The sequence below is a fragment of the Osmia lignaria genome, chromosome 11, assembly GCF_051020975.1.
Source record: "Osmia lignaria lignaria isolate PbOS001 chromosome 11, iyOsmLign1, whole genome shotgun sequence".
Lineage (NCBI taxonomy): Eukaryota > Metazoa > Arthropoda > Insecta > Hymenoptera > Megachilidae > Osmia > Osmia lignaria.
Window position 1 is genome coordinate 2,934,382 of NC_135042.1, and position 27,976 is coordinate 2,962,357.

Below are 27,976 nucleotides of genomic sequence, written 5' to 3' on the forward strand. Positions count from 1 at the left end.
GGTGAGAAAAGCGTTGGTGCCTTTTGGTAAATTCTAACATGCACATATTGCTTGCCGGTCATAATGTTGTTGTTGTTTATAAAAGTAGTAGACGACAAGCGGCAGTAATTTTTTGAATTTTGGCATGCGTGGCTGACCGCCTCACGGCGCGGTCGGAATATTAATTTAGCGTAACCTAATCTAATCTAATATAAAATTAAATTAGTGTATTAGTAGTGAACTTGTTAATCAGTGAATTAGGTTAGGTTAGGCTACAATAATATTCCGGCCGCCCGACGGCGGCCGGCCACGCAAGTCATAATTCAAAATCATTGAAATCAGTTAAATTTGATTTTTTAGTTCAGCTGTTATACTCCTTAGGTTTCGGCCGCCGCGCCGTAATCTGTTTATATAATTATAAAATTACGATTTTTTCTAGGAATGACAAAATATTTTCAGCGTTTTAAAATATAATAACTTTCTATGCTACTTACTTCCCGATAGAAGTTGGTCCAATCAACGACACTGCATGCAAATAAACAACGAAAAAAAGCGAAAACTTTAATGCTTCGTAACTTTTGAACGGATCGCGACCGCCACGTTTCTTAAGGTCAAGGTTACTTGACCTATATGTCAATATATGTCAAGGTCAACATCATCGCCGACTGGGGTCTTTTTGTGCATAATTACCGCATGTCTTTTCTGCATTCAATGATGGTGTGGTGAATGGTTAGATTTACGTTGCATATTTCGCAGGTACTGGGAGGACTATTGTTGAGGATATGTGCATGTGATAATTTATTATAGTCGGTTAAGGATAAAAATAATAAAAGCACTAGCATATAACAACTGGGGAGCAGACAAAACCGTGCTCACACAGGCCTATAAAGCAATTGTCCGATCCAAATTAGACTGCACATTAATAATATACAACTCTGCCAAAACAGATGTTCTCATAAAACTTGAAATAGTCCACAACACCAGGCTAAGACTCACAATTGGTGCATTTCATACTAGCCCTATTAGAAGTATTTTGATTGAAGCTGGCGAAACGTCTCTGAAGCATAGAAAAAAACTGCTAAGCCTAAAATACCCCATAAGGGCTACTACATCCATAAATCCAATCATTTTCGAAGACTGCTTTCCTAGGAATCAACGTAACACAAACTTGAATTTTGAGTAGCGGAGCCTGGGTCAATTGTAACCTAAACTTACAGAACGTATATAGAAATATAAATCTAAAGTTAAATATATAATTTTGAAACGAAAGAGTTTCATATATGGGAAGAATAATTTTTAAAGGAACAGTATAAAATTTAGAAAATGAGAATAATATGAAATACAAAATTAAATTAAAAAATAATTTTTAACAAAAAATATAACCGACTTCAAAAAGTGTAAAATAATTTATATTTTGTTTATACAACTACATGACAATTATTAATAAAACTTCTTTCTATTTCGTTTATACCAATACTCAATAGTAATTAATAGAACCTACTTAATCGTTAAATACATGTACATTTCAACCTTTTCGGAGGCGACACAAAATTAAAGTTCAAGCGTCGGCAACCTACGACCTGCGGATCACCAAGTCACCCATTGCGGATTAACGACATGTACATATTACAATAATTACGTAATAATTACAAATGTTATCAGCCATACGTTCCGTATTCTTTCTTACTGCTTATTAATTACCAAGTTCGCCATACCGCAATCAAATCGTTATTGACATCATCGATTATTTGGGTATTTTTAATTTTGCGCCGCCTTCGGAAAGGTTGAAATGTATTTAGTATATTATTTAACGATTAAATAGGTTTTATTAATATCTATAGAGTATTGAAATATAGAGTGTAAATGAAATAAAAATTATTTCATACTTTTTAGCGCATTTTATTAATGCAGCAAGAGGTTTTATAAATAATTGTCACGTAGTTGAATAAATGAAATATAAATTATTTTATACTTTTTAATGCATCTCGAAGTCGGTTGTATTTTTTGTTAAAAATTATTTTATTCCATACTTTTAAGTGGAACGAGCAATATTTATAAGATATCGCAAGGTGGTTTTGCGTTTTTATTGGTTAGCTAATAACTATAAGCTAAAAAAAATATATTGATCGAATTTAGATGATTAATAAAAAATGTTTGCTACTGGGATCATCGCGGAAATATCTCCTATTGGATGTGAAAGCTTTCATACCGATCGGTGCATTCCTTACAATGCAACACCAAGGAATAGGTTTTCGCTACAGCAATAATTATTAACAATAACAAATTCCATAAATTATTGCAAGTGGAATTATCGCGGATATATCTACTGCATGTTAAAGGTTTCATCGCGATCGGTACATTCCTTACAGAGTAACACCAGCGAATAGGTTTTTTGCTACAACAAATTCCATAAGTTTTTGCAAGTGATATCATCTCAGATATATCTCCTACTAAATGTGAAAGGTTTCATCACGATCGGTACATTCCTTGCAATACGTTTTTTGCAATAAAAGCTGTTAGCAATGAAAAAGTGCAAAATATCTTTTTTATAGGACCAAACGGGAGACATACTCTACAAGATGCGGAAGGTTTTGTTCCAATTGGTCCATGCGTTTCGAAGTAATCGGGAAGCATACATAAAAAAAATATACTGATCAAATTCAGTAACCTCCTTCTTTTTCGAAGTCTGTTAAAAATGGAGTTCCTCTTCAGCGTATGAAACATTAAATACATACATATATCAAAATCTAGGCATTGAACGTAAATACTTTTTTCTCATCTATTCGGATCCATCGGAGCTTATAAAAAGACCATAATGTAGGAGAGAAAAAGGCGTTTTTGTCTTGGGGTCGTCTATCAGACACGTCAGTGGGACTGACAACAGACGATCCCTGCTGCAGACACCTAGCGTACCGCTATTGGGAACTTATATACATATATTCGAGCAGCATGCCGGGCGAGCGCTTGCGAGAGCACTGTTCATCTCGCCGCCACCTAGCGGTCCCCCGGCCCGAACTCAAGGTGTCCGGGGAGACGAAACCCTCTCTTCTCCACTGAACGCCTACAATAAAGGAATATCATGGAAATCAATTTATTTATAGACGTAAAAAACCATGATTAAGTATAAAACCCAATCGTAATTGCAAAAAAATATATTTTTTAAATCAATTGCTTCAAAATATTTTAACTTTAATTTTTTTAAATTGTATTTGGACCATAGTACACTCGTGATCAAATTAGGCTTCTGCAAGTAAAATCATGATGTCCCGCAATTTTGCCCTTTTCCATGGACATTCCCGAGGAAAATTACAATGTAAAGCTGGGTCCAGAGCGCGCCGCGGTTGCAACGCGGCAGCAACGCGGCATGGAACGAACGTATTTGGGCGAATATTCGTTATATTATTATATAATTGCAATTCTTTCTTTACCCGTATCAACTCCTTGGAAAATTCTGGATAAAAAAGTAGTATTAGAACTAATAAATGGAGGGGCCTCGGCTCCTTCTCTCCTTCTATTCCTTCTCACTATTACCTATCACCTATATCTAACAGTACAATGTTTAAAAAACTAATATTTCGTGAGATATCTCATATTTTTCATAAGTCATACCATTCAACTTTTACATCAATAGCTTTTTCCTATTTCTTACAAAAAAGATATACTCGTCCCAATTGCGTGACGCTTGTATGTATTTCCAGAAATCTATAGTAACTTTGTCTTTCGAAACTAATAAAAAATACAAAGGAGTGTTAGTCAATATTCTGAATGAATGTAAATAATTTAAATAAATAAATATCTCATATACAACTTATGTAAACATTTACAGAATTATTGCAAAGAGGAGGTATATTTTTCTCTTGTTATACCTTCTCTTTGAGCGAGGTTTGTTATGGGGCGCTGTGAAAAATCCAGGCGGGCGTTAGTCAAAACTTAGCGAAAAGGGACGATCTCAACATTCAGAATGAGAGAAGGACAGCATGACTGTAGTGCGTCTCACTCAGCGTTCGGGCGTTGTTGCCTTTTTCGCTTGCCTTCGCTGACACAGTCGAGTGACGTAACCAAGCTAACGCCTGATTTTGGCTACGATTCCAAATCAACAGGCTTCTTAGTTAGACGCCACTTTATAACTACTAACTGAACGGAATTTGTCACGTGACTTGCTCTGTATTATCCACAAAATGGCGGAACTGGTCTGTGGGAATGCTTTTACGGGACTACACTTTTCGTCCTTATTTCGCAACAAATGAAGACAAAATAGATCTTAATTTGCAGGTAAGGGTTGTGGCTAGACCGCTGCACTCATGATTTTAATCACAACACTCTTTTAGTGGCCTAAAAATGCTTCGATTCCGCGACTGCATTTTGTCGATTTTTTCCTCCACTTTGGACGCTTATATTATTAAACATCAACATAATCCCACTAAAACATGAGTGCAGCGGTGTGCATTGGACCTTCCTCTTTCGAATAAGCTCTCACCCAGCCCCAAATGTTCTCATATAAGGACGAAAAGTGTAGTCCCGTAAACCCATGTTTAGGCCCATTTTTGCCGGTAAAGTCAACGCGCTACTATTATCCGTGTCTACCCCCTTAAGGAAGGGGTCCCACTCAGGGGTCTGGCTTTACACAGGAAAACATCACTTTACGCAGGAAAATTGAACTCATATTTATGTTATTATTAACATTGCTTATTTTTATATTAAATTTTCCAATATTTAATAATTATAAATCATTTTATTTTGTTTCGAAATCATTATAAAAATTTTTGTTTTCCCTACAGCACCATTTTTCCTAGGGTAGCCTGATTTGATTGTGAGTACCTTCGAACGTTTTTTCTATAAGTTTTTGATTACAGAATTGAAATTGCACAACTAACTTTGGAATCTTTGAAACTCCTTTATATAAAGAAAAGTTGCACTACTAGAAAGGATTATAAGACACCTTGAAAATTATCAGAACTACGGCTTAACACATTATTTACGGGTGACAAATAAAATAGATAAGCATTATCATCTTAGAGCTTAACAATAGCTAAAGATCAAAAGGTGTAACTTTTATTTTCAATTTTCTCTTAAGTACACCTAATTTTTATTATGTTAACCGAGTTATAGGCCAGTTTGTAATAATTAAAAGATTATTAATTGATATTTGTTAAAAGCCTATTATTATTAGGCTTCCGGAAAATATAGTGTTAATATTGTATTTGTATTACATAACATTGCATCTAAAACAGGGCCATTTATTTTTAACTAACATTTTCATAAATTAAATCATTATTATAACAAATTTTCATTTAAACAAAAATAAAACTTGAAACATACTATCCCTTAAAATTAAGAAAATATGCATAATTAAACTAAACTATAAGATGTTTTTTAATATTAACAGTGGGTGATTTTTGTATAATAATCTTTACTTTAACGATATTGACTTTTTAAAATCATTGGATTGTTAAAAAATAAAACGCTGTAAATGTACTGAATCTCTTTCTTCTTCATAATTTTATGATAACATAAGAGATTCTGAGTAACAAACTGACTTCTTTTCATTTTAGTTATAATCTGTTTAAAATTCCGTTTTTCAGTTTTCAATTTCACAATTTTGATTTCTTTTTTTTTATAAAGATAGCAGGAGGGACAAATTTCGAAAATCATGATTGACAAAATAGCGTTTACGGCTTTGTTTCTTAGTTATTAAGTTAAACAATTCGAGTGAAAAGCGTTTAAAATTGGCAATCTGCACAACGATTGAGCGTCGTCTCATCGTCAGTAGGGGCGTGTACAGTCACAGCCAATAATTATTGATACTAGCTTTATATCTATTGACTGTACCCACCCCTGCTGATCTGACGTTCAGTCGTCGCGTCGGTGCTGGACAGATTGCAGGTTTTAGGCGCATTTTACTCGAATGTTTAAACTTTAATTACTGGAACACAAAGCCGCAAACGCTATTTCGTTATTCTTGATTTTCGTCTTATTCTGATCCCTAGAATCACCCCTTAAAAAATCTCCCACCTGTTGTCGAACACCCTGTATAATGATTTTCCTCATGGCATACTCATATTTTTATTCTCTTTCCAATTTATATGAATAAAATTAACAATTTCTTATAATAAATTAATTCCAGTCTACTGATTTTGTCTTGTGATTTTGTCGCACTGAAATTTAAGAACATTCTTTTATAGCAAACCATTTTGCCATTTTTTGTTTGTTCAAGTCGCTGTGATAATTTACTGTTGAGCAGTGGTCTGGGTCAATCGTGTATGTAAGGGTATTATCAATTAGAACTCAATGCATAATTGTTGAATGAAAGGGTTTTATATACTGGAAAAAAACTTTTAAAGGTACAGGGTAAAATTTTGTAAATAAAAATAATATAAAGTACAATATTGAATTAAAAAAATTAGGGCTCCCTTCATGGCCCCCTATTCGATGGTTAACAAAGAATAGTCCTCTTACACTCATTCTTTTCCCCCGGAAACTACTTATACATATACATTTACAGAGGAATTTCTCCTGTCTAACTGCATCAAATTATAACTTTAAAACGGTAGAAGATATACAAAAATTTCTCAAAACGAGATTAAATGACATTGAATGCAGTATTAAAGTTCATTTTTAACTTTTTAAATTGAACTGTATATCGTTTTTTACGTAAATTGATTTTTGGAACATTCTGCATAAAAAGGTGTTAAAATATTAAAATATTATCAGCTTCTGAAATATTGAAAATTAAAAAATAAGATATCTTATTGAAATATCTGATAAATTACTTATCTTTTTGATACAATATCTGAACACTTTTTCACAACAAAAATATAAAGTTTTTTTGAAAACTTATTGGACCTGTGTATTTTGCTAAACGTCAAAATTTTAAAAAAAGCTTGGAGTAAATTAAGAGTAAATTGAGACACCTTGCAAACACATGTTAGTGAGGATTGAATGGAGTGTTATAATTTTGTCTATTAACATATTACTGCTGTATTATGATCACCGCGATATTATATATGAATAAACATTTTTCGTATCTTGAAAAATAACGGATATAATTAAGGTGACTATAAGCTAGGTGACTCACCAAGCATATTTTTTGTATAATTGAATAATTACTATTATCCTATTGTAGGAGAGGGGAGAAAAAGACGTTTTGCTTTGGGATCGTCTGTCAGATTAGTTTTAGTGGAGCTGACAACAGACACCTATCATACCGCAATTCGGAACTTCTATACATATTCGAACTGCATGCCGGGCGACCGCTTGCGAGAACACTGTCACTGTCATCTCGCCGCCACCTAGTGATCCCCGGCCCGAAATAAAGGGCGTCTGGGGAGATGAAACCCTCTCTCCCCCTCCAATTGACCCGCGATGAAGAAATTAAAAACCTTTTTTTTAATATTTTTAGAAATGTCAGGAATCGTTATAGGAAGTAAACAAAAATGAAGAAAATTTGACTCAATGTTATCACGATACTAACCCTACAAAATGTCAAAATGACTGGTTTCAAGTTTCTTATTTTAAATTACAAATTTTATCGAGGTATTTTTGTTGAAATGTATGTTGGCTATTGTTGAGATAACGAATGGATACATCAAATTGTGTTTCATCCTTTTTTTATTTAATTTTCTACATTATTTTCAACCTTATAATAAGGGTGCATCAAACGTCAGTAGTTTTACTGTTAATAAGATACGGATAAAAATTCTTTTGCGTTTTTCTCTTATTAGAAAAGTATGGTTCCAGCCCTGTTTAAATACGCTACCTTGGAGTTACAGTATCAATTTGATATAAAATAGATTTAAATCTAGGTCTTGAATAATCCAGCATCCATTGTTTGAAAATTAATATTTAAAAGCAATCACATTTTCAATAAACAAGATTTTATATAAAATCTGATAAATCTCCTTTTCAAAAGAGCTTAATATAATGAAAGAAAATCGTAATGCTTATCAAGGTTTTCGAAGAAACTGTGCACGAAAAGCTGTATTATGTTGTACACAGGTCACGAAATCTGGCCGGTCATACAACTTTCCTATCTATCACGAAAGTAAATTTGATTTAAAATGTAAGATACCATTGAAGGTTATTGATCTAATAACGAACAATTTATTCAAAAAAATATGTACATATGTATTAGGGTGATGCTTATTTAATGAAAAAAGAATTTTTATTTATTTCTTCATGGATAACCATGTCAAAGTGTTAACCCTTATTAATAAGAAACAAGAATTTTTGTATTTTTTCAGTTAAATATTAGGAGCTGCTAATATTCATTGAATTTTGTATTTTTTAAGAAAAAGAATGCTCTTTTTCCAGCATATTACGATTTTTAAACATATTTATGTAACGTTAAAATATGTATTATTATAAAGTACATTTGTGAACTAGTAACTGTTAAGAATAGTTAATTTATATTTATAAAAGTCTGTTTCGCAAATAATATTATTAGGATAATGAGGTTGTTGTTGAAATTGCTTGACTAATAGTAACAAATGCTGTCTTTGTTCTTTATTTGTGTAATTCTCCATCAACACAAAATATTAATAAACTAAATAAGTTAACAATTTCGAATATTAATAAGCAGATAGCAACCTTGAAAACATTATGAAATGTAAATAAATTTTAATCAGGTCTGGTTTTCAGCATAGAGTGTAGAGATCAAAATGTTAAGATGCCTAAGTAATATTATAAAAGTAGAATTTTAAGCACCACCGTAATATACATATATTTTTGAATGTACATTCGAATCGATTTGAATATTTCTGTCGACATATTTATCGACATGTACATAATTTGTGCAACATACAGTATAACAGTTTTAATATTGTTGGTAATCGTATGGGTTAATTTATTTCTTATTATATAATTATTTGTTTAGACAAGTAATAAAAATATATGATAGTAGTATAGCTAAGTGTATAATCTCTCTTAAATTCCTATGTACAGCATCGAGCAAAGTAAGTAGAGTATCTTGGGAGGGGGAATATACTGATCTAATTGAGTAACTTCCTTCTTTTTCGAAGTCGATTAAAATGGCGTTACAGAGCAAGCACGAATTCTTAAAATTTTAATTTCGACGATGTTAACATCAAAAATGATTTTAAAACAAAATACTATAATTTTTTATTATTACCTACCATAAAATTTAATATATAATTGAGAATAATAAAATAGATATCAAATCATTCATACGCAGGGGAGGATCCTATATACAAGATATTCGACAACAAGTGGGACAAATTTTAAGAAATTATTTTGAGGTTTAAAATAAGGCGAAAATCAAGAATGACAAAATAGCATGTATAGCTTACTTTCATAGTTATTAATGTTAAAAAGCGCCTAAAAGAGAGCAATCTGCACAGCACCGACGATTGAACGTCGTGTCAATAAGGGAGTGTATAGTCATCGCCAACAGTCATTGAATACTATACTCCGTTCAACGAGACGAGTCACCAAGTCAAAACACACAACTCACGTGATCGGCTCTACGACTGCGGTCATTGGCTGCCACATGTTACAACTCAGGGCCAAGTTATGATGGTCCCTTGCCGAGGGCTCTTGCATGCAAGGTCAGGCTTATCTTTCGATGTGATGTGGGGATTCGGAACCCGTAAGTCGGCCCTGTCCTGTTCACGTGCTTGGTGACTCGTCTCGTTGAACGGAGTACATATAGAAGCCCGCTACGTGCTATTCTGTTCCTAAGTACTGTACGCGTCTGCTAAGTTGAGACTCCTAAGGAATTGGGTCTGATTGGTCGGAGCTAGATGGGCCAGACTTAGACACGCACACTTATACAGTTGACCCACACGCATTCTCGCTATTCGCTCTCTAGGTTACAACTACTAGTAGAAACTACTACTACTACTACTAGACGAGGGTTCGTGGTGAGGATTAGGCGGAGCGTTTCACACCTCGAGTCTCAACTTAGTAGACGCGTACAATACTGTGCACAGATGAAATGTTGCGGAGGCTAAGGAATGCGGGTACGATTGGTCAGAGGTTTCTAGTCACGCCTAATGCACACGCATTCTAGACCATCGCGCGTTATTGGTCTAAACGCTCACACATACTAAGCCCGCCGCTTGCACACCGCAAAGTCAAGTGGTGTGGGTGCGTGACGACGTTGGGACTAGGCGGACAGACCAAGGAATCACTCCTTAGCCTCTGCAACATCTCATCTGTGCACAGTAAGTGCTGCAGTTTTTAATGTGACAAAATTATTTATTGCGAGCAATTGACAATCCCGTATTAATTTTTAGTGAGTACGGTATGCCTTATAACATTTATTTCAAGTTTAAAAGAAGGGTTAGTGCTAAGCAACGATTTGTTAGCACTTTATACAGGGTGTCCAAAAAAGGTATCGGGAATTTGATAATTGAATAAAACAAAAAATAGCAATAATTGAATTGGTTGTTTATTATTTAAATAAAATCATTGAACTGGAGAGTTATTTAGAAAAGATTATGTTATTCAGATGATGACCGTGGCGCTGCTGGCACTGAAGTTTGCACGAAGAGGTTTAGAAATTTATAACACTAGTCCTATCATTTTGTGGCTTAAATGTGTAAAAATCTGTCTTCCTGCACGCTAGATCTGTTGTACTATTTTCGAGCATCAATTTACTAGAAGCTGTCGACATATCACGAAGACTTTGTGGCAGTCGACCCTGTCTCGTATTTTCGAAAGAGAAACGAATTATCGGATGTTACTCATGAATATTCAGGTGATTCACTTATAGCAAGTTGCCGAAGTATCCTACCCTCTCAATTAAGAGGTTAGACCACCCTCATTAGTTTGAAAAATATGAAATTTTTGAGAATTTATTTCTTATCGACAAAAACATTATTTTCGATCATAATGTTTCAATAAAGATAGGGATATATATGAATAATATACAGAATTATTTTTCACTTTTTCTTTGAAAATAAATATGGCGAGAATATACTATTGCATGTACAAATATATGGTTATTACTGATTATTTCTTATGAATTTGAACAATGGAATAATAAATAAATTTAAATTTTTTATTGTTGGACACAAGATTTTCACAATATTTTGATTCCTATCTGACTTATGAGCATTGGCGTAACTAGGAAGGGGCTAGGGTGGGTTTGTCCCCTCCTTTAAAAAAAAAAGTGGGCTGGCACTACAGCTAGTCTAGGAATCTAAAGTTCCAAAATCTAAAATTCTAAACTTTCAAAATTCGAAAATTCTGAAGTTCTAAAATTCTAAGATTCTCTCGTAAAATGTCAAATGTAGGAAATTAAACAGTTGACACTGTTAATATTAAAGCTAAGGGACTTGGCCTACTCCAGAGCAAATCGTTAGCAACGTCAATGGTTCTGACAAAACATACGACAGTTTTTGTCGAAACATTTCATATAGAGTTACTATGAAGAAAGTATCATGCGTGTTCAGTTACTAATTGAAAGGATAAAGATGCTTACGCGACTCACTGTATATGTTCTGTACAAAGCAGCAATTACCTATACATGAAGAAGATTTGTAATTGATTTCCGTATGATTTATGCACTCTCTAAATTGAAACATTCCAGTTTAATTTCTCATTCCTTTCAGGGTTACAACCATAAGGTCAGCGTGTAATTTTTAACGGCGGCTTATAATTACCATAAATAATGGAAGAAGCGTTGAACGAAAAGAAAATTAAGAATTATAAAGAAATATTTTGCCATTTCACATAAAAGCATCGAAAAATAGTGAGTTTTCAAATTATAATTTTGAAAACATTAACAAATCCTTAAAAATTAAACAAATATTAATCAAAATTATTTTGATTTAAATATTTTATTTATCATGAAAGTGTCACGTATAATTTGCAAGCCAGTCCCTAGCATCAGGCAAACGGAACTTTAGCCCGGGTCTCATCAAATTAGGTATTAATGGTTAAATTGTTATTCACGATATAAATTGGATCGACGTAATTGCAAAATGAAAAGAGTCATGTTGTTATCGTATATTTTATAATACAGTGGACTCTCGTTATATTGCCACCTATGGGGCTGTAGAAATGGAAAATTTGTCAAGCTTCTAAACTCTCGTTTGAAGGGAAGTGGGGAGATAGCACTTCAGTAAAACCTGGATAAATGCAACGAAAGAATGCTTGGATAAGTGCAACATCGCTATCCCCTCCACTTGGGGGGATCCTCCTAGGCGAACCGAGCCGCTCCACGAGGAAACCGTGTAATATGATCCGACCGTAATATCGGTGTGACTAATACTAATTGAACGATCAAACTTTTTTATTTTTAACTTTTTCTTAATGAAACTTTTACTAACGCATTTATGAGATTTTTCTGATTAAAATGACACCAAACACGATATAGTTTGAATTATATTTATAAACAATAGTAATAGAATAAACAACATAGAATTAACACCATGTCTGAATATAAATGATGTGTACGGACGCAGAATCGACACCTCGCTTGGATAAATGCAACCACTGGGTCTCAATCTCGGTTGCATTTATCCAGGTTTTACTGTAGTTTAAAAACCATGTGAATGTCAAATCACTCATATGGCAATATAACGAGAATCTATTGTCGGGGAAAATCGGGATCCTACATGCAGTTTTTGGAATTTTGTTTACCAATTTATATTAAATGTGGTTGAAATACATTTATAACAACAATATATATAAGCAAATGAAATAAGAAATCATCATTTTATTAAACAAAACTTTGTGTCTTGAAAACAGAAACTTGTACGACTCTATCCCTTTCATGGAATACTTTGGTACATTCAACGAGGCGTTTTTGGATATGAAGTATTGAAGTATTGTCTCACATGTTATTAATAATTCAAATTTCAATAAAAATAATGTTTTATGAGTCTTTATAACAATTAGAGTATTTAAATTGCTTAACCCTTGAACTTGGTAAATCGTGACCCACACTTACAAAATCTATATGAGGGTATTTACTTGTTAAACGTATAATTTTTAAACTAAAGGGTTTTATGTATTAAAATAATCATTTTTAAATCATCAGTGTAAAATTTAGAAAATGAAAATAATATGAAACACAAAATTAAATTAAAATTTGGATTTTCTCCATGGTCCGTTGTCAAAGGCTTAAGGTTTAGTTACTTAATAAACCCATATTTATTTATTTCTAAATATATAGTTACATTTATATTAACAATAACAGTTATGTAATTAGATAAATGTAATTACGAGTACATGTATAATTATATTAGAATAATTAATATTCGCTTAAATACGTGTTGGTCACGTAGCACGAAGAGAAGATATTGATCGATTTTAAAAATTTCTCTTACTGAATGCTTGTGATGACCGATAACAGCAATCCCGCATTATGGCCAATCGACCAAACAACTTGTTGGATTTCGAACCACGCTATAGTCCAAATTTATGACACATTTTCACTCCAACCACTAAAAAGGTATTCAAATTTTAACTACGTACTCTATTAACAGTACTATATAAATTGAATATATGATTTTTTTATTAACACGTTAAGTGTCATGCGATATTCTGCTTTATTTTCTTTTTGGACAGATTTTTAATTCTTTGAAATGAATTAAAAAATTCTCTTTTAAAGGTAAAATATTCTTTTGCACTTTAATCGTTATTTATAGGACTCGTTATGCATAATAATTTACATTATTTTATTAGGAAGAGGTTGTAGAGTAGTTTGCGTAAAAAACTAAGCAACTATCTCTGATCGAGTGTACCACATTTTCAAAGATGAAATTTTGTACATTTTCTCAAAAATCAAGTTTTTCAAAAACCGAAAGTATTAGTGAAAGATGATTGTTACATTCAAATTCAGCGTACAAAAATTGATGAGAAATGCCTGTTAAATGTTACAAGTCCAAAGAATACCGAACAATGGCGTAACTTGTACCTTGTTCTGGGATAGGCTAGGTCCTTTAGAAATTTAGAAATTTTAGAATTTTGAAAGTTTTAAATTTTGTAACTTTTATATATTTTTGTATTTTAGAATCTCAGAATTTTTTAATTTTTGAAGTCTGCAATTTTGAAAATTTGCAATTTTTGAATCCCGAAATGTAAGGAATCTGAAATTTTTTAATTCTAGTCTTGAAATTCCAGAATTTTTGAATTTTACAATTGGAGAATGATGAAGTTGCACATATTTCGGAAAAAGGCCATTCCAGGGGGCAGGCTCAAACTGGCCTTTATCTAATTGCGTTACTGATACCACAATTATATTGATAGATTATCAAGGGAATAAAGTGAATTGAGTTAAAGGTATTGAGTTTCGATTCCGCGAAGCGAGAAACTAACGAACGCGAGTAAATTAGGGACGGACTACAACGGTTAACTAATGCATAAGTGTAGTTCGAAGGGGACTGACACGTACTAAACCCTTTCTAGACTTTACTCAAACCCGAGGTGCTTTCGTCGCCATCCTTTTTATACTCAAAAATTGGTTGCGTGGGACCGCGTCCTTGAATCGGCTTGGTCTCAAATATTCTAGATTCGAGAAGTCAGTCTTCTAGAATCTAACAGACAGACTATGCCAAGTGTCATTGTCTATGCATCCAGCTCCAAATAACGATATTTTTGGAGACGGGAACGTATCACTTGAATAAAATGAATTTATTTAATAATAAGTACCTAATAATTTTTGGTTCAAATAAAAATCTATTTAAGTTATATAAAAGATTAATTCCAATAATATTCCAAAATCATTTTTTATTTTTGAATAATTGTTTTATTCAAAGTTTATTTAAATAATACTTAATTGTGATCCAAATGGCATTGCAAATTGAATAACGGGTTTAATAGCCGGCTTCTTAAGAAGAGGTATTCAATTTATAGCACATCATAAAAAAGTTATAAGGGTTATGTGCGTTCTTCGATACGGATCTCCTTCAAAAATGGTAAGACTGACCTACTTCACCAGTTCGTAATCGCTGACCAACCAATTGTAATTGCCTATTAGCCGACGTATGGAAACGTTATCAGACTAACTCTGGTGTAAATCGTTACATATTAGCATAAATAAGTTCAAGGCCCATGCGCAGTTGTGCGAATGATGCATTAATTATTTTGCGACATGGTTTTGTCAAATGCTACTAAGCTTTACGAGTGATATTTGTAATTATAAACACGTTTAATGCTAATTAGGGAAGTTGAATTCTGGGTTAGGTTAAATTAAAAAGAAAGGTGAAAAAATTTTGTAAAAGTTTCTTTTATAATTTTAAAGTAGGTATACAGTAAGTTATATATATATTTGGTTAAAAAGTATATAAAAAAATTTGGTTTTAAATCTTAAGAAATAATTTATTTTTCTTTATTTTGTTAAATAATCCGATGGAAACTCTTGTGAGATATAATCGTCGTTCAAATAAAATAATTGATTTAAATAAAGATTCGTTAAAATTGTTAAAATTTGTTAAAATCGTTTTTTATTAGTTGTTGCTCGTAAATAGAAAGAGTTGCAATTTGTCGTGGTAATAAATTCTTTCTCTCAGGGATGAAATTATCCGAAAGAGATGCAGATTTCTCATCTTCTATCAGAGTATGTAATGATCTTCCTGAAATTATTAAATATTTATCATTAGTTATAAAAATACCTTACGATACAGAATATGTATATTGTTACATTAGAAATAGAGTTACATTGAAATTAAAATTCACGTCTTTTAATCTCAATAGAGAAACTTAGTTATTATAAGTGCTACAATATAGTATTTTATTTATTTATTTATTTATTAAACACACATTCTTTTTTTTTAAGCTAAGCAAAAGTATCCCTTTGTTTCTTATATTTCATACATTTTGCATATTCTGAATATATTATACTGATTTTTTAGAAGTAACATCGGGTTTGCATGCTCTTTTTATACTTTTATATGTCATTTTATAAATATTCATTGTTCACATATTACTAATATTCAGTTAGTGAGTATGAGGCATTCTTTACGGGGAACTACATGTTAATTGAATTAGCGAGTATCTACTGTATTACTTTGAATATTTAATAACACTAATGACGTAACTGATGCACAGGTAATACGTGTTATTTTCATATCTTCCTTTGTTATAGAAACAATAGTCATCAGTTTATGTTTTATGTAATCCTATAATTATGTAGTCTGATTTTGTAGTTACCTCTATCACTTGATTTACCAACGTTAAATTCATTTTTATGGGGTAACGCAAGTGGCGATTGTTTCTACGGTTAAGGAAGGTTTAAAAATAAGACTATGTATTGGCTGTGCATCCATTAGTATTATTAAATATTCGAAATATTTAATAAATGTTTAGGAATCCAAAGACATCATTTCGAATATGTAGGTAATAAAATAATTTTGAATGTAGAACATAGAACTCCATTTCTACTTTCGCGTCCCATTCAGCCATAGAGAATACCCATCACCACATGCATTTTTGATTGATAATGCAGTTTGTCGAAACATCAATTCCTCGATCGATAATCAAATTGCCGATTTTATCAAATTGCGTATTTTAATTATTTTCTTTACCTTGATTATTTATGCATGTTTACATATTCAAAAGGTATTTCAATCACATACTGTCCACCGATGACAAGAAGTCTCGCTGGCGGCACAGGGGCAAGAGGGGATACTACGCACACATCGACTGATCTCCTAGTTTTACACCAGCCTAATTAGTAGATGTGATCACTTCGACCAATCATACATCACGATCGAAAGTACGCGTTCGCTGAAGTGGAGCGCGACCAATCAGACTGCGTTATTCTCATGAAACTTCTTGTGATCGGTGGACAGTACATTCGTAATATATATACAGGGTGTTTCGTTTAAAACAGGCCACCTAAATATCTCCTCTATCTCTGAAAATACAAAAAATGTTTCTGACGTAATTTAAATGGTTTCAAAAGACAAATCAGATGGAAGAACCGTTTTTTATAAATTGTAATTTTTTAATCGTTTTTTTGAGGCCACTCGTGTTTAAATTTTAGAGTCCACGGTCACTTCAAGGTCGTGCTATTAAACATGGATGAATGCACAATAATATTTGCTATAACATACAACAACAAAAAATGTGTGTACATACGTAAAAAACACGAGTGACCTAGAAAAAACGATTAAAAAATTACAATTTATAAAAAACGATCCTTCCATCTGATTCGTCTTTTGAAGACATTTAGATTACGTCAGAAACATTTTTTGTATTTTCAGAGATAGAGGGGCTATTTAGGTGACCTGTTTTAAACGAAACACCCTGTATATGCAAAATATATATGAGATGTATGCGTATTGGTAAAAAAGAGTAAACCAAACCATTTCAGCATTATTACGCATTTTCGTGTTACTCTAATAATAAGAGATACATATATAAAGTATTTCTAGCGGGGAAGTTAGCCATGTCTGACTTACTCAGAATATGATTATTTTTATTCATTTAACTTCTCTCCAATGATTGTTGGGTAAGGGCTATCCAAATAATACCAAATAATTATACTATTCTATATAAAAGAAAATAACATTTTATGTGGTCCAGCCTATCTATACAGGGTGTTCGACAACAGGTGAGACAAATTTTAAGAGATGATTCTGGGATAATTGAGAATGACGAAATAACGTTCGCGATTTTGTTTTTTAATTTTAATTAACGGTAACAGATTCGAGTGAAAAGCGCCTAAAATTGGGGCGTCAGTACAGGCTTGTACAGTCACAGTCAACAGTCATCGAATACTAGAAGGTTACCACGTGATATTTTGTTCCTTGGTGTTGCAGTATTTAATGTGACGTACGAATAATTCACAATCTCGTATTAATTTTAGCGAGTACCATGTACGTTATAACATTTTCTCCGAGATTAAAAAGAAGGATTTAATACTAACAACGATTAATTGCTATTGTAAGCAACGATTTATCAGCAATTTATATCATATGGTAACAAACAGGAACATAATAGCACGTGGTGAACTTCTGGTATTCAATATTGGCAATGACTGTACAGGCTCCTATTGATACGACGCACAGTGGGACAAAACAGCTTTCGGCGATCAAAAGTCGATTTTGGTGAATTCGAAAATTGAAAAACTATTTGCGTACATGCATAGAGAATAAACTGCAGTTTAACGTAGTGTAATCCGTTTTTTCATATTTGCTTCCGTTTTGCTGTGGTCCGCACTCAAAGTCAGTAGAAATTCGTCAGAACGAAACGCTGATGATATTACCCGTAACTTCAATGTACGATTCTAAAGAACTTTACTCGGAAAGATAAAATTCAAATGAATTATAAAGTTTACCAGATTAGTATAGATTCTATTCAGTGCATAAAGTAAGTTCAAATGTTAACAACTTTTTAATTAATAGGATCTGATTGAAACGAAGTACATTTAACTAAAATCTTGACTTTGTGTTTGATTTAAAAAAAATGCCGCAACTTGCCACAGGTTTAATTATTACTGCAGGAAAGAGTGAATCTTCCTCTATCAGAATCAGAAAAAATTGGTTGCCCCTATTTGCCCCTGTTCAAGAAAGTGGCGATTGAAACAAATTACACCCATCTTGGTCGCTGCGCACGATGATGGAAAAGCAGTACCAGATACGATTATTAACCAGTTAACTGCATTCGACGTGTATATTCGTCATTGCTTGATTTTAATTACATATCCCGTGAGAGATTTTCAAAACTAAATCCCACAGTTAAATAGTCAATATGTCGATATTAACTTGCCGATCCCTTCTACAGTGATTGTAATTTAACGATCGCGATAATCATTTTTTAATTATTGAATCCGTTTCTCTTATAGTCATTAACAGTTTTAAATCGAATTTTTGTTAAATAACATAAAATATGTCTAACAAGTGAAGGATATTGAACGCGCTACAGTTTATACGTGAATATTTTGACACCCTGTAGTTCAATATGACTTATATTGATACAATTTAAGTAACATAATGTAGGCAAAAAATTCCCAAAATTTCACTAAAATATTTCCAATAGAACCGAAGTTATAGAATTTTGATCGCCTAAAGCCGTTTTGTCCCTCTGTGCGACGTTCAATCGTCGGTGCTGTGCAGATTGCCCCCTTTTAGACGCTTCTCACTTCAATCTTTTAACTTTAATAACTATGGAAAAAAATTGTGAATGCTATTTTGTCATTCTTGAATTTCGTCTTATTTTAACCCCCAAAATCATTTCTTAAAATTTGTTCCACTTGTTGTCAAATACCTTGTATATAAGTTTGATGAAATTCTATTTAAAAAAAATAGTATAAGCTAGTGTTTATTGTAGTTAAAGTTATACAATCAAATTTAGGTCAATATCCTTGTATACATTTTGTAAGTTTTGGTCAAGGTTAACTCTGACCATTTAAACCAATTAAACTAATATGTAATAATTATTATTTTATGATACTTGTGTAATAGCAAATTGTATAAGACTTTCTATAGTCTAAAACCTAATATTTCACCCTTTGAGTACCTGAATACTTCCGGCAGAAGCAATCCGCGTGGAAGGCACGCACCAAGCGGTTGCGATCGTTGGGGATGGATTACTATTTTTTTGCTAATGTGAACTATATTAATTAAATACGCAAGGCGCAACTAAGTTATAATTGTAATTCCTGTACACCAAATTAAATAATACAAGAAAATTATTTTCGAACATATATGCGTCCTTAGTCCATACAGATAGCTTTCGCTAGGAGCATATAGGGTTAATATGTAACAATCACAATTAATCCTATTCTGTTATATCTAGTCTTTTGATATTAAAAAATAATTATATGTACCTTCGTTACTTACGCGGTTGAACTTTACTTTAACCCCCCGCCCTTTTTGTACCCATCATAAATCATACGTTTTGACGTGTTGAATACAAATATGATTGCCGTTCTTGATGGAAATTACAAGTTTTTAAGATATTCACATAAAACTTTCTTACTAGTTCATAGAATTTTACTCATGCGTGTGCATCTGTAATAGAATCACAAGACGAGTAGAATAACGTGTGAAAGATGCATAAAGGGCGGGGCAGTTAAAATAAGATTTTAGCCGCGGCGAACCGCAATTTCCGGTCTCAGTCTACTCATTACATTATTTTGATTTAATTTGCCAGGAAACTGTGGTACTAAACGCTCATCTAATCCTTCTACATTTTCCACATGCATGTTTGGAAGTTCTTGATTCATGCTTACATCAGGAATACCCCTCTTAAATATTGATCTGTAACAATAAATAAATTCAAGATTACAAGAATATTTCTACACTACAAGATAATTTTCTCGGGAGAAACTTCTGAAAGGCCCCATCACCCCAGGACAACCAAACTTCGGATTTATAGTAATTGAGGGATGAGAAATCGAATGAGACCATTTTCAGAACTGGCAAATAAACCGTTCTCGAGATATACAGGGTATTCTAAAAGTACGGAAACCCCCTATTACCTCGATAAGAACGCATTTTCACTAACCTAATGACTAACCTAACCTAGATTAGGGCTAGGGTTAGGGTTAGGGTTAGGTTAGTCATTTTGCGTGGAAATGCGTTCTTATCGAGATAATAGGGGGTTTCCGCACTTTTCGAGTACCCTGTATATCTCGAAAACGGTTTATTTGCCAGTTCTGAAAATCATCTCATTCGATTTCTCGTCCCTCAATTACTATAAATCCGAAGTTTGGTTGTCCTGGGGTGATGGGGCCTTTCGGAAGTATACCCTTTTCTCGCAACGCAAACCAAAAACGATGTCGACTGCTACTTGAAGGCCGTTTTTTTTCACACGTACTGCGCACAGATGAGATGTTGCGGAGGCTAAGGAGTGACTCCTCGGTCTGTCTCGCCTAGTCCCAACGTCGTCACGCACCCACACCATTTGACTTTGCGGCGTGCAAGCGGCGTGCTTAGTGTGTGTGAACGTTTCGACCAATAACGCGCGACGGTCTAGAATGCGTGTGCATTAGACGTGACTAGAAACCTCTGACTAGTCGTACCCGCATTCCTTAGCCTCCGCAACATCTTATCTGCGCACAGTACATACGCACCCACACAGCTTTCTATTCTAACGGGGACATGTCGGAGTAGAAATGCCTATGCGAGTATACAGGATGGTCCAAAATTCATGGTACAAATGGAGTCAGGATGATTCCATGGCTTAAAACAAGACAAGAATTAAGAATAACGTAATTGCGATGGAGGCTTCGGTTTCGAGATAGATGCATTTGAAAATCAATTTAAATACGTATGTGCATAATTATTAACTGATGCCATAGATTATTTTTTATTATTTTCTCGATTTTTATCCGTGGGGAGCGTGAAAAGAATAGTTTATTCTGAAGACATCGTAAGTCTTGAACATTTAAAACATGGTAAAAATATAAATTTGGGATACGCAGTAAACAGTGAGACATTTAGTTCGAAGGCTGCAATATTCTATACGAGAAAATTATTAACATTTTGAACAATATCTTGCTTAAAAAATGTACACTAAACAAATAAACTAAGCTCAACGAACAATACAATGGTTACTTTATTATCATTGTTTATTACGTGTAACGTGTAAAAATAGTCATAGCAACGTCTTATAATGGAATCGGTAACATCGGTTATTAGTTAAGTAGACATGTACTTAATCTTATTTTCAAATACATTTTTCTTTAGAAAAAAACCTTTCATGCAATTTCGTTATTCTTGATTTTCGTTCTATTTTAAGCCATGGAATCACTCTGATCCCATTTGTACCATGAATTTTGGATCACCTTTTATAATGTCTTTCGCTGACAAGGAGTGCTATGAAATTCGCGCTCCACCTAAGCTCTTGCGAGCGAAAAATTTAAGTGGCATTCGGCATCGCTTTTGGTTTGCATTGTTTAAGCGTTGAACAGAACTTAGACTTCGAAGCTATGAGAAATTCATACTTGGCCCATGACATATCTGCCTCAGTGAATACCGGTGGATCGTATACTTCGTCTGTCCCAGATATCCACGAAGACATGTCTGGTTCAAAATTCTGTTTCGCAGTTTCCCCAGATTTAGCATCTGGAAATGAAAATGTTTCACCCCTTCCAACTTCGCCTTGCTTTGAATTTAAGTAACTTCTTATAATAGCTTGTATGTCATCGACATTCGTATTTGGATTTGCTTCAATAAAATCACCTCCAATCATCGGAGTGAAGTCCTGATTTTGTTCATTAAAATCTCCTGGTGTTCTGTCGTTCGTATTTTCACGAACACTTCGGTTAATGATGATATCATCGTAAACAGAATCATCTTTCCAATCTTCGCTTCCAGAATCGGTTTGAAATGGTGTCATTAGAGTTGTATCGTCTCCATTCATTTCATAGAACTGTTCGTCAATCGTCGAGTCCTGAAATTTAGGGTCCATGTCTTCTTCTGAAAAGTTCATTATTTGGCCGTCGCGGCGAGCTTCCTGTAATATTAATGACAACAATATCTGGTCTATTAAGGCAGCGAGCTCTTTGTCAGTACCATCTGATGCTCTATGGTTATCCATTTTTAAAAGTTTTTCTACAATTTCTGTACTCTCCGATTTGTCGCTGTCATTCGGGCTCGATTCTGATTGTGTTTTAATATTATAAATGTTCGGGAATGGAAGGAAACCAAAATTCCATACCAGACTTGGTTCTTCTGATATTGATGAATCAGAATTAGTATCTTCCGACTTGGATGAATCAGGATTAGTATCTTCGGATTCATTGGTCTCCAAATCTTTCTCAAGTTCTTCTATCAATTTTGGAACATTAGTCAATAATAAAGGAGAATGTTTGGCTCTGATGTGGTCTTCTTCGACCATCTTCGAATTAGGTTCTTCTGTCGTTGTGACAAAATTCATATCAGTTTCAACACTGTGTTTCTTAAATTGTTCCTCAAGAATTTTCTCCAATGCATCTTTTATCGGTAATAAATTTTCGGATTCATTGGTCTCGAAATCTTTCTCAAGTTCTTCTACTACCAATCTTGGAACATCAGTCACTAATAAAGGAGAATTTTTGGCTCTGATATGGTCTTCTTCGACCTTCTTCGAATTAGGTTCTTCTGTCGTTGTGACAAAATTCATATCAGTTTCAACACTGTGTTTCTTAAATTGTTCCTCAAGAATTTTCTCCAATGCATCTTTTATCGGTAATAAATTTTCGGATTCATTGGTCTCGAAATCTTTCTCAAGTTTTTCTACTACCAATCTTGGAACATCAGTCATTAATAAAGGAGAACGTGCGGCTTTGATGTGATCTTCTTCGACCATCTTCAAATTAGGTTCTTCTGTCGTTGTGACAAAATTCATATCAGTTTCAACACTGTGTTTCTTAAATTGTTCCTCAAGAATTTTCTCCAATGCATCTTTTATCGGTAATAAATTTTCGGATTCATTGGTCTCGAAATCTTTCTCAAGTTTTTCTACTACCAATCTTGGAACATCAGTCACTAATAAAGGAGAATTTTTGGCTCTGATATGGTCTTCTTCGACCTTCTTCGAATTAGGTTCTTCTGTCGTTGTGACAAAATTCATATCAGTTTCAACACTGTGTTTCTTAAATTGTTCCTCAAGAATTTTCTCCAATGCATCTTTTATCGGTAATAAATTTTCGGATTCATTGGTCTCGAAATCTTTCTCAAGTTTTTCTACTACCAATCTTGGAACATCAGTCATTAATAAAGGAGAACGTGCGGCTTTGATGTGATCTTCTTCGACCATCTTCAAATTAGGTTCTTCTGTCGTTGTGACAAAATTCATATCAGTTTCAACACTGTGTAGTTGTTTCTTAAATTGTTCCTCAAGGGTTTTCGTCAATGTACTTTCTGTCTGTAATAAATTTTCCATTTCCGCAAGAAAATTGCTAGGTATGATTGTCGTTTCTTCGTAAGGTAATTGTCGAGAGTGTGAGTTGTACGATTCCGAATCTCGAATACTGTCCGTAATTTTGTGCTCCATTGATTTAACGGTATATGTTTCCAGTATGGCGTAAAAAGCCCATCCGACGAATAGCAACAATTCAAAATACAACAGAAATTTTATGCACTGTACCAATTGTTTACAGCCATTTGTTGTTCTCACCATACGTTTAACGTAGGAAGTCTCTATATTGGGAATTAACCCATCTTCTAAGCTGACGAGCTTATCTGAGATAAACAGAATGTAAAGGTGAAGTAAACTTATGAATTTTATCAATTTTAAGGGGCAACAGGAGTGACAGTAGCACCTCTGGCGGAGTAGAAATGAAATACAGAAAAGTAACAACAGGAAATGTTCAAAAGAAGCATAGGTTTAGAACACTTACAATATTTCTTCTACATCGACGTATTTTTTAAAAGCAAGGTTTTAAAAGCAAAATCAGGCTTTGCACGGCGTAGGGTAATTGTAAAAAAATATTTTGAAAAAAGAGTCATGAAAAAATATTGTTTTGTGTCAACATGGCAGCAAAAATTTGAACCGCTTTGTGTCAACATGGCTGATCAATTATTGCGCTGTCCTTGTTTTTCCATACAGGAAAGACAAGAATCCCCTGGAAATTTTCTGTTTCCCCGAATGATACCCCCGAAACTGCTCCCATTCGAACTTGGGCCGTTACTCCTGTTGACCCTCAATATACAATAGACTCTTGTTATATTGCCGCGGTTGGCACTGCAAGAGCGAAAAATTTTTCAAGCTTCAAAACTCTCATTTGAGAGGGGAAAAAAGAGAGATAGAAATATATTATCTTCATAGGCTATAAATAGCACTAGTATGCCTGAAAATCCATGTGAAGGTCAAATCGCTCACGTGGCAATATAACGAGAGTCGACTATCAATATGCATGACGTATGAAAGGAAAATTAAATTCTTTCCTTACAACATCGTGTCGCACTCGTAACGTAACTTACAGTTCAAATGTGGTAAAGGCCACTTTCAGTATGATTGAATTTTGAGTTTAATTCTATTAAGGATCGTTGAATGCTACGCACACATTTCTTTATTTATTTTTAAACTGAAGCAATGAATAGTTAACTCTGACTGACGCAATTATCGAAAAAATTATAGGCGAAGGGGTTAACTATGTTGTTCTTATTTATACTTCACGTTCGTATTTCTTTGGGTCAGGAGGTCTTGGTGATCAACAGTATGACGTTAATAAAATGATAGGTTTTGGATACAACAGAAGTAATATTTATTAATTAAATATCAAACTATAATAATATAATCATAAAAGAAATGAGATATACACTATATCTGGTTTATGTGCATATACATTAGGTACATGTTATCATTTCGTTAACTATTAAATATGCGACAAAATGTTTCATATGGAAGTTATTTGACTTGATGGGAAAAACTTAATAGAGTATTTGGATTTGCAGAGATATCAATATCAATGTAATGAACTATAAATAAAACTATGTACATATGTATTTTTATTACGCATGTCAAGACTAATTTAACGATGTGTATAATGAGTATGATTAAGGAATAATTTATCGGTTATTTTTATGCATACTGGTGTACAATGACAAGTAGGTGAATGTATTTCTCATAAACGGTAGCAAGATTTGAATTGTAAATAAGTTGAAAAATAAAAGCATATTAGTGTGCCCAAATTCCACACGTTGCCGACTTTCTGGACGAACCTTTGATATCTATTACAGAAAAGCGTGTGATATAATATAGAATAAATTATACCTATAAATGACATGGATATAAAATTAAAGGTGAATCCTTAAAAGTTATGAAATTTTAATTAATTAATTCATATTGTAGAATTAAATTGTTAGTATAATAGTAGTTTCTAGTATCTTGGTAGTGTCTTTATTAGATTATACTTCAGAACATTTTATATTTGCTTATTTCTCAAACTAAAATAAATTATTTAATCATAAGATACTATAATTGTTTTATTTTTTAATGCATAAATAACTGAAGTGGACTTAACTAATTACGATACTATTAGATATAAATATTAGTAAATAAATTTCAAGATTTCTACAATCGTCCCGATGTAAATATCCGTAATTTACGTATTTGCTAAAAAATTTTAATTGCATTTGATATAATTAATTTTGTATTGTAATTTGGTATCATCATATGTCAATGCATATTATTAACGTTTACAGAACCGTACATTAAAGATTATTTAAAACTTTAAGAAAACAAACGTAATAAACTATTTGTTTACGAAATTGTAGAATGACGACGACATGTATGTTTGCTTTCTGAAAATTGACTTGATCCACTTATCAGAAGCATATATCAGAGTTCAAATGACACGTACATAATAATCTGAAGTTGTTACAACATTTATTTAAATCTTTTGATGTCACACTTCATTAATTTTCAGAAGTGTATTTAAATTGCAAGTTTAAATTTTGATTTATACATAAATTTGAAATATTAATTGATATTTAATTGAGTTACAATAGTACTATTGGATGCACGAATGACCTTTTTCAGCATAATGCATGATTAAATATTTTATCTTTTTTTACATAAGTATAACTTCTAAATTTCATTGCAGTATTTTTACAATTACTAACGACACTATAGTCATTTTTGGAAATCAATGTTAACCGACTGACTTTAATTCTTATCTACACCAAATACATATCAACAGTGGTAGGACCGGATTAAGATTCCTGGGGCCCAGGTCTATCTTCCAGAACCCTCTTGGTTCAAGAATTGAAATTTATTCTAAATAAAATTCAATAACATTCAATCACAAAAAAGAACACTAATAAAAAAAAATTTCATGTGATATTTTGTTATATAGTAGATGGAAGATTTATAACAGGGTTCTTTGCAAAGTGGGGTCCGGGTCTGTAGCCTCCTTAGATCCCCATTTATTCGACGCTTAACAGTGGAAACAGATAGTACTTTTTTATAGTGTATTTGTGGAAACAGACATGAAAAAGATGCATTTTTTGTACAAAAGAAATAAAATTAATTCTTGCTTTGAAAATAAATACCTTACTTTATACAGATAACAGAAGGGGTCAAAATCAGAATTTAATAGTACATAGGTGTATTAAGTGTTTTCAGATAATATCTAAATATTAAATCAATAATAAAAAAATATAATTTTAAAATATAATATTGTTCTTCATATCTCAACGTTTTATGTAAAAAGGGTTTAATAGTACACCATAATTAAAATGTTTTATTGATTAATTTATTGAGGTATAAAATGTTCGAACACTGTAGAAAATTTCATTATACAGGGTGTTTCGTTTAAAACAGGCCACCTAAATATCTCCTCTATCTCTGAAAATACAAAAAATGTTTCTGACGTAATCTGAATGGTTTCAAAAGACAAATCAGATAGAAGAACAGTTTTTTATAAATTGTAATTTTTTAATCGTTTTTTTGAGGTCACTCGTGTTTAAATTTTAGAGTCCGCGGTCACTTCAAGGTCGTGCTATTAAACATGGATGAATGCACAATAATATTTGCTATAACATACAACAACAAAAAATGTGTGTACATACGTAAAAAACACGAGTGACCTAGAAAAAACGATTAAAAAATTACAATTTATAAAAAACGATCCTTCCATCTGATTTGTCTTTTGAAACCATTTAGATTACGTCAGTAACATTTTTTGTATTTTCAGAGATAGAGGGGCTATTTAGGTGGCCTGTTTTAAACGAAACACCCTGTATATGAAAAGTATCTAATTCTGTAATCTTTAGATATACTTTTGGCACTGTGGTCCTTGCATCCAACATGACAATTAAAGAATTATTTAATTTCACTAAATTAAAAAATTTAATTTTTGCGATCACTCAAATGTGCGACACAATGTAGAACGACACACGTATTCTTCTGTGTATTATAAAGTTCATAGCAAAGTTAACTTGTGAAAAACAAACTCACCGTTGCTGATACTCTTGTGTTCCTTCATGATGAACGATTAATTACATACTAACTGTCGACTGAGAAAGCATTTTAAATGGTAAACGCAAAAGTACAAATTAACCTCGACCTGGCAAAGTTTAGCGAAAAGAGAAATAAAAGGTCACAGAAACGATAAAGCTTATTCTCCTACTACAAGCTGTAGGTCAAGTGA

The 27,976-nt window shown here is 33.0% G+C and overlaps 2 protein-coding genes across 3 annotated transcripts in view; one reads left to right on the forward strand and one right to left on the reverse strand.

The window, feature by feature from the left end:
• LOC117611504 (uncharacterized) overlaps positions 1-27,976 on the forward strand; it is a 67,396-nt gene that overhangs the window by 13,650 nt on the left and 25,770 nt on the right. The gene's annotated exons all lie outside the window — the stretch shown is intronic.
• LOC143305799 (uncharacterized) lies at positions 15,299-27,940 on the reverse strand. Of its 2 annotated transcripts, XM_076690811.1 has the most exons (5): positions 27,784-27,940; positions 22,080-24,062; positions 21,842-21,962; positions 19,721-20,153; positions 15,299-15,521 (listed from the first exon to the last, which is right to left on the reverse strand). In XM_076690811.1, the coding sequence occupies exons 1-4, from the start codon at positions 27,809-27,811 to the stop codon at positions 19,979-19,981; spliced, it is 2,307 nt and encodes a 768-aa protein (XP_076546926.1). In that variant the 5' UTR covers positions 27,812-27,940; the 3' UTR covers positions 15,299-15,521; positions 19,721-19,978. The 2 variants fall into 2 exon arrangements, with proteins under 2 accessions (XP_076546926.1, XP_076546925.1); XM_076690810.1 differs by having other exon boundaries at positions 21,842-24,062.

What these genes read in the sequence shown, in the direction of transcription:
- LOC143305799 (XM_076690810.1), bottom strand. Translation starts at nt 27,811, where the DNA reads ATGAAGGAACACAAGAGTATCAGCAACG. An exon ending in ACACAAGAGTATCAGCAACG is followed by an intron (nt 24,063 to 27,783) that starts GTGAGTTTGTTT and finishes TGTTTATCTCAG; the next exon opens with ATAAGCTCGTCAGCTTAGAA. An exon ending in GCAGATATGTCATGGGCCAA is followed by an intron (nt 20,154 to 21,841) that starts GTATGAATTTCT and finishes TTATTGTTACAG; the next exon opens with ATCAATATTTAAGAGGGGTA.